At 41.4% G+C, this 20,403-nt stretch overlaps 1 protein-coding gene across 1 annotated transcript in view; it reads left to right on the top strand.

Moving 5' to 3' along the window:
* cntfr (ciliary neurotrophic factor receptor) overlaps positions 1-20,403 on the top strand; it is a 100,891-nt gene that overhangs the window by 27,734 nt on the left and 52,754 nt on the right. Inside the window, exon 3 of the mRNA XM_061292835.1 lies at positions 8,528-8,609. Coding sequence (XP_061148819.1) covers positions 8,528-8,609 — 82 coding nt within the window. The remainder of the gene's footprint in view (positions 1-8,527; positions 8,610-20,403) is intronic.

Genomic DNA, 20,403 nt, shown 5'->3' with positions numbered 1-20,403 from the left:
GTTGGGGGCGCTAGACAAATTGAAAAGCGCCTGTAAATAAGTGTCAGGACGGAAAGAAGCTGAAAGTCAGTCGTTAAATCTCCCTGCATTTGCACTTTGGACTATCCGATCAAATTTGGAGCGCCTTTAGGAAATAATTCATCGTTGTCATTTGTTACAAAGAGGAGGAATGGCATTCTTACATTTTGCCAGTGATGACAGCCTCTCCCATTACTTTCCTTCCTCCTCGCACATTAGCTCTCACCGCTTCGTCCCGTCCCTCCTCCCATCGGCTGACATTAAGCTGACAGTTTTATCCATTTGCGGCTTACAATGAATACAACAACAAGCCTCGCCATTAAAGTCGAAATCGGTGACATTACAGGCGACTTGAAAAAAATAGGAAACATGAGTCTTACTGCAAACAGTAGGTTACAAAGACTAATCTTTTTCAACATGAGTCATTGGGAAGTGGTCATGTTTTAATTCCACTCTCCTCTTAAGCTGCGCCTCTGCAATGATAATGGCGGAATCCTGTCAGGTGTTTAATTATTGTTTTGATTTTCCCTGGAGAATTAAAAATAATAATAAAAGCATTCGTAAGGCCCAACTTAACTCGGTTTGTAATTACCACCGAGGCCTCGGATAATTATTACTTTTCCGTAAAGTGGTGTGTTTGTCGGCGCTTATTTGTCAACATATTTTTAATTTCCTCTCCGGCGTTGATTGTGTGAAAAGCTATTACGGGCAACCAATGTGGAATTGTAATGAAACGTTTAACATGCGTAGCCTTTGGCTTTTTTTTTTTTCCCCTGCAAGTTATCGCGTCAGTCGAAAATATCGTCAAAAACAACTTTTGTTGTCTGTTTTCGCCAAAGGATAGAAATGCTAAAACTGAAAGGCGTCATTGTAAGTCACAAAACGTGACCTCACGGGAACTTCCGTCAATGTTAGAACACGATGCATCTTTGAGTTACATCTGTTGTTCTCGGAGTCAATCACGCATTTCACGAGATTTGGTTCCACGGGCGCGTAACACGTCCCCGACGTCTTATAAACTCCGTCAACTGTCAATCTCGGAGTTTCTTGTTTTCACATGCAAATATTTGCCACCCTTGGGTTGAAGCTCACTATATTATCACGCTTTGGATCTTTTTTCAAATTTCCTTAATTCATCCAGACGGAACACTCGAGGGACTTAATAGATAATTTGCACTGCGGGAGACGTGACATTCCGACTCCCGTGTGAGTATCAGGGTTTGAAATGTCGAGCATCTAAAGTGCTGTTACGGAAGAGTCAACACAGTTATGTAAACACACTGCATGTGTGTATCTATTAATTTTATTTATCTTCGATTTGACATAGTTGGGGAAATGTTTCTTTTACATGTTAGTATGTTGGTTTCTGGATTCAACAGAACTTTTACAAGTCTAGTAAAAAAAAAACATCTGCCCCGTTATTATTAGCTTGGCAATTTCCTGAAAGGTGTTTGAATGGATAAAACTGGCTTTGACCTTTTTTTTGTTCCTCACAACTAAGTGATGACTGTCACAAGAAAGGTCATATATAAAGAAGGTCATATTCTCTACAGTTCCATATTATTTCTCAGAAAAACTTTTTTAGCTACCTGAAAAAGAATTTTGTCAGAAACTCGCTCAGGTGTTTTCAGTGTTAGCTTTTCTGGCTTTTCAAGGTATTGTCAATGATTTTTTTTTGGGGGGCTTTGGATTTTTGTACATTATTTTGGTTACCGTATTTTTCGGACTATACGGCACATTACCGCAGATGAAGCCAAACAAACCAGTACGGTTAATAAATCAAACTAATCAACTTCAATTTTACGTACATAAAGGTTTCCCAGACTTTTTTACTAAATTAATCGTCTGAAAAAAATCCTAAGCAAAGCAGCCAATTTATGTCCCAATTAACCATGATAAACAACTTTAATGAAGTGTAGTGTGTTACTTTGGTGTCTTCCTCTCATTCTATTCCATCTACTGTTGTGCTTTGGGATTTATTTCATGTTGACCTTCCAAGCAGCTTTGATGTGATATTTCTCACAACGGATGCAAGGTGTGTGCACGGAGGTTGGCCAGCAGGCGCGGCGCTTGGCCATGCCTGGATAACAGATTGCTTTGCTAATGAATATTGAAAGGACGGGCCACGCTTGTACAGGTGTGTGTGTGTTTGTTTGCGCTGTATTTGTACTTTGCGTTTAGGTTGCGGACAATGGGGAAGAGAATGCTAATAGATCTGTCAAGTCCTTGGCTCGACACGAAGTGCACACACACACACTTTGATGTCGGCTGGTTTAATTTACCTTTGAGATTCCCCATTGCTGTTTTGCATTTGTCTCCATAATTTACTTATTTTATTCTAATCTCTTCAAATTGTATGACTAATGACCTTTACGAAAATAGCTACTCATTTGAAAAAACACTGACTGACTTGGGAGCTCACCATGAACAAATAAATGCGACTTCCTTCTTTCAACAATCACGCAGGTGGAGCCAATTTCAACAACTCGCCAAGAATTCCGACCCCCTGAAAATGACCTGGGGCCGACGGAAATTAAACTTTATTAGTTCGGGTCGTGTTGAGCAATTCTGTTTCTTCCCTTCATTTTTTTTTTTTTTCGTTATATGATGTTAAGCATAATAACATCTGCGGTATCTTCGTAGCCTGGTGTGAGAGGACGCGTTGTTATTACCGAACAGAATCACAAGAGTCGAATCGTGTTTCCAGGTTGGATTCGCACCACGTGGATCGATAGCGGCACGATTTGAGTATTTGAAATTTCGCCACGTCAGACGAGAAGACTAATTTAATCACTGAGAGAGAAGCACATCGAAGCTTTGTCATTGCCCCCTGCTTAGTCACCATTGTGTCATCATAATAACGATCCCCCCGAGAAAGGTTCCTCTGTCATCGGAGTTTCCCGGACGGCGTTGTAGAAAGAGACAAAAAGGTGGAATAACTGAAAAGCGAAAAATAGCCCGTGACGGATGTGAGAGCGCTCGAGAACGCCGAGCAGACAAGGGTAGAGGGGAAGATGATGACAAGAGGAGTCAAATGCGAGACGCAGATACCGAGTGAGAGAGACGGACGGTTCAAATGTTGAATTAAAACGTCACTGACAGAGAGGGGGAAAGAAAATAGGCCGGCTGACGGCTTAGCTTCAAAACCGCCAGCTGATAAACGACACGCTGCTTTTTTGACAACGGCCGAGCTTGGAAAATGACATCAGCGTTGAGTCAGCAAGGTGTAATGCCCCGAAATGGCTCTAAATTTCCCGAGCGCTCGAGTGTGACGTTAGATGCCCTCCTGTGATTATTTCTCAGGTGCTCGCAGCTCCTTGGTAATGTTGTGAAATACAATTGATGAGTCTCATCACACGTTAGTCATCCATGAATGCATGTAGTTATTGATTCTGATGAATGAAGTGAATAGCTTAAAGGGGTGATTTGCCCCAAGCAGAAAGGAAGGAATGACATCACATGGTGCGATTGATCATTGATCAGATCCTCGGTGGCTTTAATTGAATCTTGAGGGTGTTTATTGCTAAATGTTCAATCAAGGTACTGTACTCCAAAAAAAATAATTCTAGCAAGTACGGTTGAAAATCTTCCACATAAGTTTGCACACACAGACCTTCAGCAGATCAAGCCCGATGTGTGAGATGTCCACAAGATGTGTGTGTGTGTGCGTGGGTTTATGCCCGAGGGCCGCTCATCTTTTAAACATGCCTACATGATGCTCATTGGGATCGACTCGACACGTACAAGTAACCTTTTTACGGGAAAGAACGTAAGCTCAGTCTATGCGGCTACTCCATCTGCTATATTTACCTAAATGGCTTTGCAAACACGTTGAGTCAACACGCCGTTTTTAGTTTCAATCGTGAGCCGAGGAACACTCGGGTCATCCGAGCGCATATATTTAAAGGTGGGCGGGTGGATGGACAGATGGAAAGAAATAATCGATTTCATTTGATAATCGCGAAATCCAATCAACCAAATGAGCAAATATAGAGCAGTAGAGAAAAAAAAAATGGCAGCTACCGCAGGTTAAGTCGCCATTATTCAATTTGGACACGGCGTAGGGCAGCAGAATGTGCGTGCTCGTGTGTGTGTGTGTGTGTGTGCGTGTGCACCCTCCATCCTCTGCAGGCAAGTCCTCATCTCTGGTTCTGATTAACTCCCTGTAAAAACACTTCTGTTCAGAACATCACAGCCCGTACATCACACTCTCTCTCGCTCCTCACACACACATGCACACACACAAACACACACATGCTGCGCAGCTCCCGGAGGCTCCCTGTTCACAAAGGGGAGTCTACACCCATCATTCAAAGCCTTATAGGCCTTAAGAATGCTGACACACACACGTTCAATCACACGCAGACACGCACCCACATCGACACACAAAGTGTTCTGTTTTCTTTGCTTTGATACACTTATAGAGTTCAGAGGTGAGAGGGCTGGAGGTAACACCGTGTTTTTCCAGAGTTTCTAACCACCTAAATCTGCTTCTAGACGCACAAGGAGGTCCAGATGGCTGGGTGGAGACAAAAACACTCTCACATGCACAAGTACACCCACTGTCATGCTCAAATGAATAATAACAACCCCAAAAATGAAAAAAAAAAAACACATAGATGCACATCGGAGAACTGATGCATCACCGTAATGTATTCAGTTTTCTTTTTCTTGAAGCCATCGGGCTTTTTTTTTTTTTTGGACATACCGGTGTTATGAATTAGGTGGAAAGAACCGTGTGATGCGGGAAACCACGGCAACCACTACAACAAGTGGCCAAAGCATGCATGACGCATCATAGCGGACATTTCTGGGTCCTCCAAAAAATCTCAGCCAGCTGAACACAGTCACGTGTAATCAATAGATCAATTTATCACGCTGAGCAAGGATCAGATTGACATTGTCTTTAGCAACCAATTACAACCAGAATGCCAGTGAAAAAAGGTCACCGTCATCCAAGTACCAACCCGCTCGGTTTACGTCTGAGCGCCGAGCCCCCAAAATGCCAGTCGCCCTAATTCTCCTCCCCCTCGTGGAGCAAATCCCGAAATGATTGATGAGGGAATTAATGCTGCCAAGCAAAGCGTTGTGGGAATGAGGAAGTCTTATTATTCAGTAGGGAGCATGTCATTAGAGGTTCCAAAATCAACAGTATGTTATTATGTGCGTGCAGATGTTTTTGAATGTGTATGTTAGGGCCCAGCGGGAATTTCTGTCAGGACGTAACAGAAGGGAAAAGGAATTATACGGGGATGGCGGGTTTTTTTTTTTATCGTCGGGGTTTCGGCAGTTTGTTAACATCTCGGACAATAATGTTCACATATTGTCAGACTAACATCTCGCCGCAATAAATTGATTGGGTAAAAAAATGACGGAATTTTTCCGACCGTATATCGGTCTTACAGGAGCACCGTGTTACTTTTCGACTTCCTCAACTTCAATTTGACTTCTAACAATTTCCAGCCCATCTTTCATGGTCTTGCAGTATTTCAGTTTAACTTCTCAATTGCCCACAGGAAGGACAAACATGAGAAATAAGTCACTCAAGTTGGATCAGTTTGAAGTAAGGAGAATAAGGACGTTGTATCTTTAGCAAAGACTTTTTTTTTTTTTGATGTCAGGAAGTTTCCTCGCCCCCTCGAATCGCCGAGATGTTTCCACTTCTGAAGGTGATGAAATAAGAATCTCTTCCCTGAAAGCATCTGCTGGGACATTTGACTTTGTCTTAGTCTTACTTGGTCTCTGACTTGCTGAAGGAGCTTTGGATATATTCCTCCATTTCCTTTCATGGCAAAGTCGGAATTCTCTAAAAAGGTCTTTGGATTTCTTGGTGAGAGAAATGCCTTGTGTCTTTCCAAACACACCAAAGCCCACCTAGTGTATTTCCCTCCTGGCTTTCCAATTTAAATGCAAATGATCCCAAATCGGACTCCGCAAAGACGCAGCGGCATCGAAATCACTTGATGCTGCGATGAATTATATATTTTAATTAAGCAGCCGAAAAAATCATGCCTATTCAGCCCTTTTTTTTTTACCTCCAATAAGAGATGAATAAATAAATATGTAGGGAACGGGAGGAAACGAGTTTGGCCGATTGTGACGCTAACCGTCTGCGGGCTGTCTTTATGGGAGCAATCTGAAGCTGTCACATTTCAAAATCGTATTGTTTCCTGACAGCCGCTTTAAATACCTCACACGACAGTTCAAAATGGGCCGACGCACACCCTTTGGATTTTGATGGGCAAACCCAACACTCACGAAATGAAGGGCCGATATGGGAATCGCGATGCTCTGACAAGGGAAGCAATTTTAATTTCACCCTCTGTCATTCCCCGTGATATCATCTCTGATGAAATACATATGAGCTGCCAGTCATTCACGCATACACAACAGGCAGCCAATCTCAATCGCACGCCATTGATGCAAACTTCACTCACAGATGCCCCGCAAGAATTCGGGTTATGGAATTCTGGAAATGCACTTTACAGAGTGCGAATTGAATCTTGGGAATTCACATAAAAATCGTCTGGTCGCTGTAGGAGTCTTAAAGTTCTTAGTTGCACCTGTCCGTAAGGACACCCAACAGGGTCCTTTCTGACAAAGATAGGTGGTCGTCTTATTTTATCGGGGGGGAGAGGCAGAGATAATGACATCATCGCATCGTCATGGTGAAATCTTTAGGGGACAGTATTTTATGGAGGACCCCATCACTTTTTATTAGGTAGAACACTAAATGCTGACTTAGCAGGAAAAACAAAAAATCGCTCTGTTAGCTTCAGAAATGTTGATTCTTATTTATTATTTATTGTTCGCCGGGACAAGCGACACATGCTTTCCACTTGCAAGCCTTCTGGAAACCCCCTGCTAGGGTGGTTGCTTTATCGCCGTGGTGCTGGTTGTTTTTTTTGTCAGTGTGCCCCCTACGACCCTCCACCCCAATGTCTGGCGGTGTTATTTTTCTTGGACATTTCACTAATAAACTTGACAGAGATTAAAGGACCAGGAAACAACACGTGGCACCAATAATTCAGTCGAGTCCCTCACTTCTCATGTATTGCAAGTCAAAGTGTGACTGGACTTTTGGACTTAAAAAACACACCTCAATTGTACCCTTTTAATGAGACCTTCATAACTTCAATGCAGACGTCTGGCCTCGGTGTATTGCTCCTTAAGTACTTGCCTTCCAGCAGCCAATCAGAGTGTTGTGTTCACCGACTTATTTGTCGCTGTCCGGCTCTGTTTTCAGACTGTCACCTTGTCAATCAATGTACAAAGCAGAATGGATTGATCTCTATGTCAGTATATATTTTTGCAGTCGTCGATTTTATCGTGTTGAACTGAGATGAGTACGATTACTCGGTCAAGACTTATGTAGATCTGGTCACGACTTTTAGAGAAGCAGGACAACGTGAAATCTGTTTAGACAAGACGTTTATTTGATCACCGTGACAAAGTACTGGCATTTGTTATGAGCAAATCAAGTTTGCGTCGAGATCGAGAGCTGATTATTGAGGACAAACAAAATGGGTGTGGTGAGAGAAGAGAAAAGCGCAAATTGAGATGAGTGTTCAATATATATATTTTTAATGAAACAAAAGTCAAATTGAAATAGTGTGGAAAAGGAGATTGTATATTTAGAAAAGAATGCTAACGGGAGGCGACAGCAGTTTGTTAACAGTTCAACTCCTCCATCCCAAGAACAAGGAAATTCACTTTGCTTTATACGCCCATATTTAAAATGCTCACTCTGTTCTGCACATGTAGATATTTGCTGTTTTTTTTTTTTCAGCCAACATTCATTGGCTGGCCAAGTGAGATAATTCTTCCTCTGTAACAAATGTAAAATTCCAGTGGACAAGGACAGCGGCAACGATGGAGCTTTGACGTCTATAACTGTCAGTGGTAGTGAATGAGTTAAAAATTGAAACAACTTGTCGCCTTTAATCCAGATCCACATCCATTTTTATGTTCCCCGGCAAAGTTACACGAATACCTCTTGAATAATTCAATAATCATCCAAACATATAACCTCATAAAGCTCAGTTGTAATAAATGAAAATGATAATAGTTGCCCTCAAAGAGTCATTGCTCCTCAAGGAGGCTGTTTGTTTATGGTGTGCTATACCTTTAAGAGCCTCTCTTCATAGCCCATCCCAGAGTGGGTGAACCCATTAGTCTGATGAACAGAGAAAGAGAAGCAAAGACAGAAACAACAATTTAAAAATGCAATTTAAGGAAACTCAACAGGGAGTTGAACAGGATTAGAAACCAAAAAGGTTTTCAAATAAGGGGAAAAAAAAGGTCACCAGCACTTCCACAGCAGACACCATCCCATTGAGAGGAGATAAAAACAGACAGACAGACAGGAAGAAGCTATCTCGCCATCTCCTCAATGGCGTTGTAGGCGTCCGTGTGTGTCAGTCAATCAGACGGACGCGGCGGCTAGCCACTTTGTCGTCTCTGGCACGTGCTCTCTCGCTGATGATTTTCCTGTGTGGTGTGTCCACAGATGGCGAACCTTGTGACATCGCTGTGCTGTGTAGTTCTGGCCGCAGTGGTGGTAGCCTACGCGCAGAGACGCAGTCAGCTTGGTGAGTATCCATTTGAGCTGCTATTTATTTTTTTTCCACCCGTTTTGGCCTCAGACTTTTTTTTTTTTTCAAACAATTTGTGTATTTTGTCTTTGCAACACAATACATTTTCAAATGTACCACCTGTGAATTTGAAATCTTCTTGTGTAGTTTGAGTCATGTTGAACTTTTTCCGTCCGAGGCCGACAACCCAAATGTTCTTCAACAAAGACACCAGTCAGGTCAACTCATGACCGTGAGCATGTCGCAAATTGTTGGCGTGCTGAGATTCTTATGAAAGAAGGGAATAGGGGCACCGGGGCAAAGTGTAGATTAACAGAACTCGTCTTTGTAGTTCTCATGACTTTGTGTGTTGGGCATGGGAGTCAATCCGTCACTTGATTTCGTGGAAGGAGTGGCTTGTTAGCCGATGGTTTCCGAGTGGAAGTCAGCTGACGGCGGAGTCGCCGAGTTCACTATTACGTCACAGAGGTACACAAATCAATCGTACTAGAAATAGCGCTACACTAAGAATGAGGGGGGAAAAAAAGAAGTTTTAGTTACTTAAGTACTTTACTTCACTACATGACTGATTCAGGTGTCTCATCTCTTGGTCCACACTCTAACATAACTCGAACGCTACTCAAGTCCCTTGACCCTGAAAGTATAAGGAGCATAGAAAATGAATTCCTTTAGAGCAAGGATGGGCTACTTAAATGCTGGAGGAGCCACCACTTTTCGTCAGTGCTACTTGATGTTTTTTTTTTCTTCAGTGCAAAGGGCTTTCTTGCATAAAAATGACCACAAAGGGATAGCACAAAACTGGAAACAGGAAGTGCATGAACTTAGTTTGTCCAAAAGTAAATTCACTTGAAATTGCATCACTACGGAGACAGTATTGTCCTGCGTATCATTTCAGATCCTCAAAAATCATTAAGCCTACTCATATATTACAGTGTAACCAAGACATACCTGCCGTCTAGTGGTGGTTGGTGATATTACAAGTTAAAACTAAAAACAACGTGCATATTTGCAAACCTCCTGATTTGCATAGTCACATTTATTTATTTATTTATTTATTTACTTACCTATCTCTATCTATCTATCTATCTATCTATCTATCTATCTATCTATCTATCTATCTATCTATCTATCTATCTATCTATCTATCTATCTATCTATCTATCTATCTATCTATCTATCTATCTATCTATCTATCTATCTATCTATCTATCTATCTATCTATCTATCTATCTATCTATCTATCTATCTATCTATCTATCTATCTATCTATCTATCTATCTATCTATCTATCTATCTATCTATCTATCTATCTATCTATCTATCTATCTATCTATCTATCTATCTATCAAGAAAGACATGAATGCTCATATTTCACCATATTTGTGTTTTTTGTAATCAGGGAAGACCTACCAGTATTGGACAGCGTAGGACAGATTGGCTCTGTAGAGTTTTTTTTACTTTTGGTTTCCGGACCACTGCCTCAATATAGAGAATACCTGCGTCGTTTCATTTTCCTTGCCACTGTTGGTACCTGAGCCCTGGAGAGTTCACTCCATTAGTGTAGGCGTAGCCATCCAAAGAAATGGCAGCTCCAATGAACCACAACGACTGACTGTCAGCTTTCAAGAACAAAGTTTCGGTCAAAACACAAAAGCTGCTCCCTTGTCTTATTATAGCATAAAAAAATATTTAATAATGTGCTGTGCTCCATACTCGCTGAGCAAATACGTCATCCTGGAATTCAGAATAGATTTAACGAGGATTTTTTGAGTGAGCAGTAATGGACATCATTGTGTGGTAAATTTGGACCGCCAGTTATTTGATTACTAGCAAAGCGAGTAAACAGCCTTTTTTAATTTGGATTCATGTGTCGGAACAAAGCTTCTTTGACTTGCTAAACCGGAGAATGAATGTAATCAACCACTTTAATCAAAAATGCTGAATTCCACATTTTACAGATACAATTAGGAGCACTGCTTTTTTTTTTTTTTTTTGGTTCTGATGCTCTTCAAAGAGTTTGCGATCAAGTGTTGAAAAATACTCGCCGTGCCTGGCAAGGGGAAAATAATAACCGAGGCAAGGAAAGGGTTAAAAAAAAAAAAGCTTAAAAGAGAATTAGTAAAGGCTGTTTTAGATGCTGTCATAGTGACGCAATCCCTCTCCTTTGAATCTAAACTTTTCATTTTCATGCGTGAAGAAACAAGATTGATCGCAAACGAGCCTTATCTTTTTTTGCCGTGTTTTGTCTCTTTTACCGTGTATCTACCTTCTGATTTCATCTGTGACTATCGGCTAAATCTCATTTGAATTCAGAGAAACACTCGGTGCAATTCTTGGTATTGGATTTTTTTAAGCGACTAATTTAAAACACAACAAGAATACCAAATGGGAGTTGGATAAGTAGAAATAAACAAGCAAACGTTGCGCAATTACGAAGAGAAAATTCCTCGCTAAAAATTCACATTTAGTCGTGATTCTCTTGTGTGTTTTTGATACGGTTAGAAAAATTGAACATTTGTGTCTGTGTTTACTAATTATCTCGGGGGTAAAAAAAAAAAAATCATCTTTTTAGTTGTCTGCCACCGCCGCCGCAGGGATTATTTTGTGCTCACAACACAGGTCGTAGTCTTATTTGGATGGTGTTCAAATTTTTACCAATGTGTGGCGACGCAGAACAAAACAGATTTCTTTTCGATTTTGGAGAATGACATTGACGGGCAATGCCAGTTTTTAATCCTCGGAAAGATTCAATGCCATTCGAAAGTCAGGCAACTTTTGCGAACATCATTCTTAGTCGTGTCTAAATCGTTGTTTCAAAAAAAAAAAAAGTCTTCATGTATCTCAACATAATAAAATCAAGAATAACGTTTGAACATATGTCTGTTTCCTTGATGACATCATACTCGTGACTGCAGGACCACAATATCTATAGAAGTCCATATCCTGATTGAGAGATGAATGTTTCCACTCATAAGCATGACCCCTACCTCCTTCCCTTACTGGCCTCCAACCCCTTCCATAACCCGTATTTGAAATTCCTGTCCCTCTAATTTCGTGACTTTCTCGCTCCACGTCGTTTCCTTCTCCTCCTACGCTCTCCATTCATCTTGTCAACAGCAGATCTATCGCCTATGACCTCATGCGTTGCTAACACTCCACCGCTATCGCTGCGTGTTTTTGCATGTTTCCAATCTGATGTCGAGGTCATGTGAAAGGAAGTGAAGACGGGGCACTAAGAGGAGCGCTAATTCTGTGGTATTCAGGCTGAAGCTGTTTTTTTTTTCTCTTCCACGAGTGTTTTGACACTTTCCAACACGGCGTGGCATAGAAGTCCTAATACCGTGGCCACCCTTCCAAATGGGTCGTATTATGTTTTCAAAATAAAATGAATGCTTTCATGATTTCACCTCCAGCGTTATTCTTAATAGCCAAGTCAGATTAGATCCACGTGCGTTCACAGAAGGTAGAAGATATGAATAGAATTTAAATTAACAGGAGAGAAGCGAGAAGGTCAGAGTTGTATATTTCCCGAGGCAACAATTTACTTCTGAAAACTCTATTGCTAAAATTACTATTTAAAAAAAAAAGAAACTTTTACAGTCGCCTCATGTTGTGTTCCGTCATTTATATTTAATGCGGTGTAACGCGAAAGGAAGCTCGTACGTAAGTAACCATGTATATTCATAACTATTCGGGAGCGTACGGTAAAACTTCATCAGTGCCGCTCGACAAGACAAATGCAGACGACCAAACGTAATCAATTATTCAAAGCATCGAAGCGCCGTCTGACGTGCAATCAGAGAAAACAGACAGCTGTTGTGAGTGAGTAAATAAGCGCAAGGACTTGCACGTGTGTGTGTATTCTCATATATGCAGGCCATGTATGTGCCAGCGGGGAAGCTTGATCACACTCATTATCCTGAGTAGCACTCAGGATAATGCCTCGTTGGCATGGAGCTTGGATTAATTTCAAGAATGAGCTGAAACAATTGATTGACCGACTTCTCGGCCTGATGGATAGCAGTCGGTCCGATGCCGGCCCGGCAGGGGGAGTAGCGTCAACTGCTGATAATCGAATTCGGGTTTATCTGTGCAAAACTGAGATAAAAATCAGAAAAACGGGAAAATGAATGAATTTGGTTGACCAAGGCAAACTGTTTTTCGATTACCGTAATTTTCGGACTATAAGTCGCGTTTTTTTTCATAGTTTGGGTGGGGGGGCGACTTGTACTCAGGAGCGACTTATATACATATATATGTTGTTTTTTTTCACTTTTTCTGGGCATTTTATGGCTGGTGCGACTTATACTCCGGTGCGACTTATAGTCCGAAAATTATGGTAATAGTTTTTTGATTAATAGCTGTTTTTCGATTAATAGCTCAAGGCCCAACCCCAGAAGTAATTAGGTAATTTGGGGGTCATAAAAAATACAGCAGTTTATTAAATATGTATTTGCAGAGAGTTTCTAGAGTTTGTCTTAATTTATTGCTTATCCCTATATTAGCATTTAGCTACAAATATACCTAATAGCAAGGACCGTCACTGATTTACTCTTGTCCCAAGCGTTGAGTGTTTCCCAAAGTGTAGCCAGTAAACAAAGTCAGTCTGTAAAGTTTTTGGAACTTTGTTCCAAGTCATCACAATTGAATCAGCGGAGCCTTAAAAGGGGTCTCGGACCCTTCAATGGCGCAGCGCTTCTAAATATATGCGTTTAATTTGATCTATTTGAAAAAGATTGTGGCACGCTGTACGGGGGAAGGAGGGAGGGAGTGGGTGATCAGGGGCAGAGGATTGTCATTTATCACATTGAACTTCAGTTTAATTTAATTCAGCTCGACTTTATTGTCATTCCCCTCCAGTGAAGTCATTCCGTTTGACTCGAATACGCGGGGAAAGGAGACAAACCGTGCAAGAGAGAGTGAAAACAGAACAATCAAAGCAGAAGATCGGGCAAAAACGGTCACGTCCGACAACATCGGGTATTCTAAAAGCAAATGACGCTTGATTGTGCATCTAAGTAATAAAACTTGTCGTTTTCACTCGGCTAATGCCGACATATTCCATGCTGGCTTTCTTTAGAAAACTTTATGAGAAGATTTGGAAAGCTTTGGACTAACACCGGGAGAGGGAGAAGAAGGAAAAAACATTTATGAACACGTTGCTTGTCCTCGCACAAGAAAACTAACAAAGCAGAGGGAATAGTGTGTACTTGTTTGCGTTTTTCGTATCTGTCTTCCAATGCCGTGTAGTTCTTTCTCGTGACATTGGACAAGGACAGCCCCTTTTTATTGAAGTCCGATTTCCTTTCAAAGATGGATACAACTGTTCACTCATCCAAATCTCATATTGTGTCGCCTGCGGACAGTCGGCTGTGCATTCCTCCCCGATGTTCGGGAACCTGATGACACAGATCTGCGACATAAAACCCCCAATAAACTTCAGCTTTGACTTTCATAAGAACGTCACACATTTTTTTTCAATCCGACTCAACTAGTGATGAGAAAACGAAGCTTCAAATTTGGCTTCATGAACCAGTTGCATTATTTACACCTCTAGATGGCGCTCTCTGATCTGCCTTTCCATTCCTTAAACCGACAGTGTCAAAATATTCAACAAGTGGTTCATGAAGCAAAATCGAAGCTTCATTTTCTCCATCTCAGCATCCCGAGCAAAAACAGATCCAAGCGATGCATCACGAAGGTTATTATTAGATTGCGCTGAACTTCATGGCACTTAATTCCCAAAGCACTGCTTCTGCTCTCCTATGGGAATCATGCATGCCGCGTCACATTGATAAAAAAGCATATTCGTCACACACGGTCATCTCGGAGCGGTAACATTAACTATCTCCTATCGTCCCGTGTGCGTGTACACCAACACACACACGGTGATGAATTGAAGTTGGGTTGTCCTATCAGTCATACATGCTGCAATGTATTTCTGTAATCTCGCAAGGGTGCATGTGTTTGTGTAAGGGGGCCCCTCGTTCTATTAAGTTGGTTTCATCTGAAAGGTTGGATCTAATCCCAAACTAATGCGTGGGCAAAAGCGTAGCCGTGGATGGATTTGGGTGTCAAACCCGTCTAATAAGAAGGAACAGCAAAACAATTCCCAGGTATTATGATGAATATCTTAGCACTCCATAATAGAGCTAGCGTGAATTTTAGCTGCCTACTTGTATCGAATTAGAAAGCCATTTTTATTTTTGGGTTTGGGAGAAAATCCTCCACACGTGTTTCATTGTTGTAGCTTTGTCTGCTACAGAACAAGTCTGCAGCTTTGGTTATCCATGAGGGAATTAGTATCGGCTTTGAGCTTCGGCTCGGTGCTGGACCATTGGTGAAACACACACAGGCGGTTGTGATTGTGTGATTCGGTTCCATTTAATTGAATTTCTGAAATTTATTGTCATTATAAGGAGATGTGAAATCCCCCCCCCTCCCGGGAAAAAAAAAGCTTTTTGTTTGCACAGGACGACGCATTTGTTTTCCATCTTCCGCACTGCGTGACTGACTGTTTGTGTGGAATGAAAGACCATCTGGGTTTTTTCTTTTTTTTTTTTTTGGAGTGGTAGAAGAAATATCGAAATTCCCATTTATATCATCAGAAAATGTGTCACTGGTAGGCTAAATTTGCTTCTGATAAAGAACAAAGTGTGCGTGCATGAAAGATGTTCCATTTTGTTTCGACTTACAAAATTCAATTGTCTCTTGCGTGCATGAAGACTTTTAGAACCCCAGCTAGCAATTTTCAATTACAGACTAATATATGTTGAACCCCCCGGTTATGAAACATTAAACTAGAGCCCCAAATTTGAAAGTTGCATAAAAGGATTGGAATTTGTTTTCCAAACTTAAAAGAGTTTTTGGGGCACACCACATCTAAAGATGTTCGACTCTTAATCCAAAATAAACCACGATAAGGGATTTTGTTTTTAGACCACACAAGATCTTTTTTTTCTACTCATGACATCACCACATAAAACAAAAGTACCCTGACTCACATTCGGCATTGTTCTTTAGACCTCCACTTTTTCTAAAAGTGACATTTTAGGATGCACTTATTTATTCTAGCGTCAGAGTGTTTGAGGTTTTCCAAACCAAGCCTGACATTATCCGAGGATTTATAAATCATGGGTGTTAAAATGCTGCGCCAACTGCTTTGTTTCCCTCTCCCCTTCATGTCAAAATAATTTTTGTGAGGTCATCAAGTCCACTAGGACTGGATTGAAATACCCCCCCAAACAAATAAGCATATTTCACGGGTGGCAGTGCCCTCCACAGCCCCCCCTCAGCTCCGCCAGGATGGTATGACCTATAGTATGATAAAATTTATGTAAATATATTTTTTCTAACACTGCAATTTTTAACCATATTCCCCCTTTTTAGTATGATAAGAATAAAAAAAATACCGATGCAATATAAATACATCACATTAAATCCCCCTGGAAACCGTGTGCCGAAAAAAAAAATAACACACATCGCAACAGGCAAGTAAAACACGTGTGTATAAAGAAAATATTGACGATTGCATCCTTCAGCAGGCGCAGGGAATATGAATGTACGTGTCATTAACAGAGTAAACACATATTCATGCCATCCGCAATGAGATACAGTTTGCAAAGGCTTATGAATATATGAATGAACATGCCCAGGCATCTGAGCAACTGAAAACTGTTAAAGGAAAATGTGCAGTATGCATATTCCGAAAGGTCACCTATATGTTCTTACTCAATATTACATCTTAAGGTCGTTTTCTTCCAGCAGCAGTTTCGCGTGCATTATTTTTTATCTGCATCTATTTATTTTTTAAGTTTAGAAGTCATTCGCAGAAACACAATTGGGATATTTTTTTAGATAATCTACTAGATATGTTGCAAATGCATTTTTAGTAGTGAAAAACATTTCATTTGAATATTAAGAGGAATAAGAGGCAGCGACCTTTTAAAAGACCTGTGAGGAAATTATTACCAAAACATAAGGATCGTGGAACACGCTTATTAAGATACATCAAGTTTTCTCATTACATCCCTGCTCTGTAAGTTTAAATTAGATACTAGAACAATTTGTTCCTTAATACAAAGCAGCCTAATGAGGCAGGTTGAACGACTTTTTGGCTAGGTCAACCTTTTAAAGCAATTATATCTTTACATTGAACTAAACTCACAGCGCAATTTCCACGCAAGCCATACGATTGTGTCTCGCAGGCTGTCATCAGAGGCAGCGAGCCGCGACGGCACTTTGCTATGCGGGAACCGTAGGGAGAACGCCAAGCAACCCGCCTCATTATCAAAATACGGCGCGAGTACATTACAGTCCATGTTCTATTCAGACTCCTCGTGAAAACACAAGATGGGCAAAAGTATGCTGACGGGAGGACAAGCTGAACGTGCACGCTCATGCCTTTCTGATGTTTTCTCAAAGAACCGAGCTGGTGGAAGAGAGAAGAGGTCTGTTTTGAATGAGAGATGTTTGAGAAGTCAAGCTACAGGAATGTCAACAAGCTATACAGGCAGACGGTTCTGTCTACACATGTGGGTAGAGTCGTGTTAGCATGCACGGAAACGCACACCGAAACACAAATTTGATTACCTGTACATGTGTTTGTACAGGGTACCGTAATTTCTGGACTATAAGTCGTCAGCTAAAATTTGTGAAATATCCTGTATAAGACGCACCGGACTATAAGCCGCAGGTGTTTTAAATTAAAAGTGCTCATTTCTATAACCTGTATTACCAAACAAATCCTCTTACAATATCATAAAAATCAAAATTTATGCAAAAAGTAGCGGCTTATAGTGCGGGAAATACAGTATTGGTGATGTTTAGATATGAATCGTTCGCTTTAGAACGTAGTGTGACGGAAAAAAAAATAATAATAAATTACTGCAGGAAAAAAAAAATGAAGCTCAAGGAATGCCCGCTGTATGAGAAAATATTTTGCTTCAAACATAATAAAGAAAACACAGTATTTGTATATGCCAGAATGTAAAATAGACACCTTAAGGATCGGAATGATAATCATATTTTATCTGTATTGAAAAAAAATGATTGATGCTTGTGTCACACAGCTGCCACATTTTGCAGCGGGAAAATGGTGTACTCCACGTGTTCCGGGCACAGGTGTGTGTGTGTGTGTGTATATTGCCGCTGCGTTACATTTCAATAGTCACACATGATTGATTGCAGCTCTTCAGCTACTCACGTGAAGGTCCCTTGATACCTTTGCCGACTGTTTGGGAAACTGTCACGCTGCAAACACAGTACGGAGACAAGAGTAGGGAGTAGAGGGGAAGGGAAAAAAAAGAATTCTTTCTTGAATTTCACTAAGGCTCGGCGGCGACTGGGAAATAGCCTCAAGTCCCATTTGGAATGGTGGTCCCCTTTGATCACTGACTCCAACAAGACTGGGAATGATGCTCAAAGTTGTGTGTGCTTTGTGTGGGACACATCGTTTCTGTAGTACCGTCATGCAATACACACACTTTGGTTTTGGATCACTAAAGAGGAAATCAGAGGACTCAAACTCAAGGCCCGGGGGCCAGATACGGCCCGCCATATTGTTTTCTGTGGCCCGCCAAGACAAATTGTGCATCATGACTGAAATTGCAAATTGTACGATACTCACCCGTGCCGAAAATGAGCTTGACACCCCTCCTCTCAGGTTATCCACCCACCCGACAATTAAAATCGTTATGTCAAGGTCATAGCGTATTCTCACAATGACGCCATTGAAATTTTCCGATGTTATCTCAAACCCCGGCGACACCTTCATATATCGCCGTCGGTTAATTAAGCCGCTGATTGCTTTGGCTTTTGAAATTCCTCCTCTCCCAGCTGCAGTTTGGTTCCTTATCGCACACTGTTATTCCTTATCCCCTTGTTCACTTCCTTCGCGGCTGCTCTCTGCAACGTTTACGCCGCTCCTAAGCGTCCGTATAATCTTCCCTTTTTCAATCAGACGATAGAAAATATCTTCTATCGCTGATCCTTCTATGTCTACCCCCTCCCTCCCCTCAATCTATGTAATAAATGAGCTAGCTGGTATTAGCACTGACCTTCACTCTTCTGCTCGGGAAGACTTGGGGTGATGTTCACCGCGTTATTAACCAATCAGATTTCTTCAGGCTTATGTGGGAATTATCATGCATATGCAGTCTACCCAACGGGGGAGTCCAAATCAACTAATTATAAAGATGATATTTGCACGTCAACGTATCCTGTAGCATTTAAGAAAGAGCAATAAAAATAGTAAAGCTGTCTTAAGACCGCGCTTGGTAACTGCACAACACTTGAACAGAATGCTGATCTGACCAAAATAAAAAAAAAAAATTGAAAATAAATAAAAACAAGATGTCGGTGATGGATCACCGCACTAAAGCTCATATCCGAGTTCAGAACATATCAGAGGGAATGGAAACAGCGTGGTCGTAAATGATGAATGAATAGGAAAAGCGAAGGTACGACTCGGGCTAGCAAAAACATGACTATCGAGCTGTGTTTCCCGGAAGAATATTTGTGCTGACTGAGTGTGAATTTCAAACACTTTTTTATTTTTTAAACCTCAAATTCCTACCACTAAATTGAAGGCTACAAGTCCATATTGATTCAGTTAAAAGCAGCAAGATCTATTAAGAGTGGGAGTTCTCATGCATTTTTCATTAAAGTTTCAGATTTTCTGATTACTCCATTTAACCATGTTAGCTGATGAAATTTTTTCAATTATTAGACATTTCAGTGATGCGTCATAAACGATGTGATTGGACTCATTCGCCGCCAACTCGATTTAAATTCATCTTCGCCGTCTGGGAGTGAATGAGTTTGAATGAATGGCGTGTTGTGATCCATGTTTTTTTCTTTTTTATTTCACTTAATCACTGCAAATTCAAAGTCTTTACATAAAGACTCCGATTCAGCGCGCCGATGTCTCTGATGTCTAGTTTTCCACCTCTTGCTGTTTTACCATCCCGCTTGTAAAAACGACACGTTCCTGACCATAGCGGTGCGCGCCAGCTGTCCGACTCTCTCTTGTGGTTCTGCATACTTCCGAGCTAATTCTCAAGAATTCTTCCTCCGCTCCTCGTTTCATGACCTCTCTAATCCCGGCTTGTAAAATATTAACTGCTCACTCGCAACATCCTCCCTCCTGTGCTGCCCCTCCTCTTTCCGCAACAACGACTTCATCTTTGCAATCCGTCTAACACTCTCTCCATTCTTTTCCTTGCCTCCGTGTTCCTCCCAGGGCGCCTCTAAAAAGTCAAGGCTCAATTAACTTTGTTGCTTGCGAATCTTGTCAACTCCGCTTGTTGCTTGCAAGGCTCCGAGATGAGCGGCGTCATATAATGACTGATTCAAACACGCACGCACACACACCTGACTGTGCACTGAGGCCCGAGATAAGATGGCAGGAAACAGGAAGTGGATTTATACGAGCACTGATGCCCTGACTCATGCACGCATACAAACACTTTCACAGCTGCAGCTGCCTCAGCGCTCACATGAAAGGAGCGGCAAATGCCGAGCGAGAGTGACTCTTAATCTCCCCGAGGAGAAAAAGAGACAGGAGGATAATGTGATAACTTCATTCCAAAAAATTCTCGGCGTAATATGGGAGGGAGCGAGGTTGTGGGTGTGGACATTCGTGTTCTCATGCATAATCCCATCCGTGTGTTTTTCTATTTTGACGCCTGCCTTGCCCGTGGATATATCGGCGAGTATCTATTCCACAGCTGTACCGTCGATTTAATATATGCGCGTCTCCGAACCGCCATCAGCAATTTAGCACCGCTAC

The sequence above is a fragment of the Syngnathus typhle genome, linkage group LG12, assembly GCF_033458585.1.
Source record: "Syngnathus typhle isolate RoL2023-S1 ecotype Sweden linkage group LG12, RoL_Styp_1.0, whole genome shotgun sequence".
Classification (NCBI taxonomy): domain Eukaryota; kingdom Metazoa; phylum Chordata; class Actinopteri; order Syngnathiformes; family Syngnathidae; genus Syngnathus; species Syngnathus typhle.
This window is presented reverse-complemented; position numbering and strand designations above follow the sequence as displayed.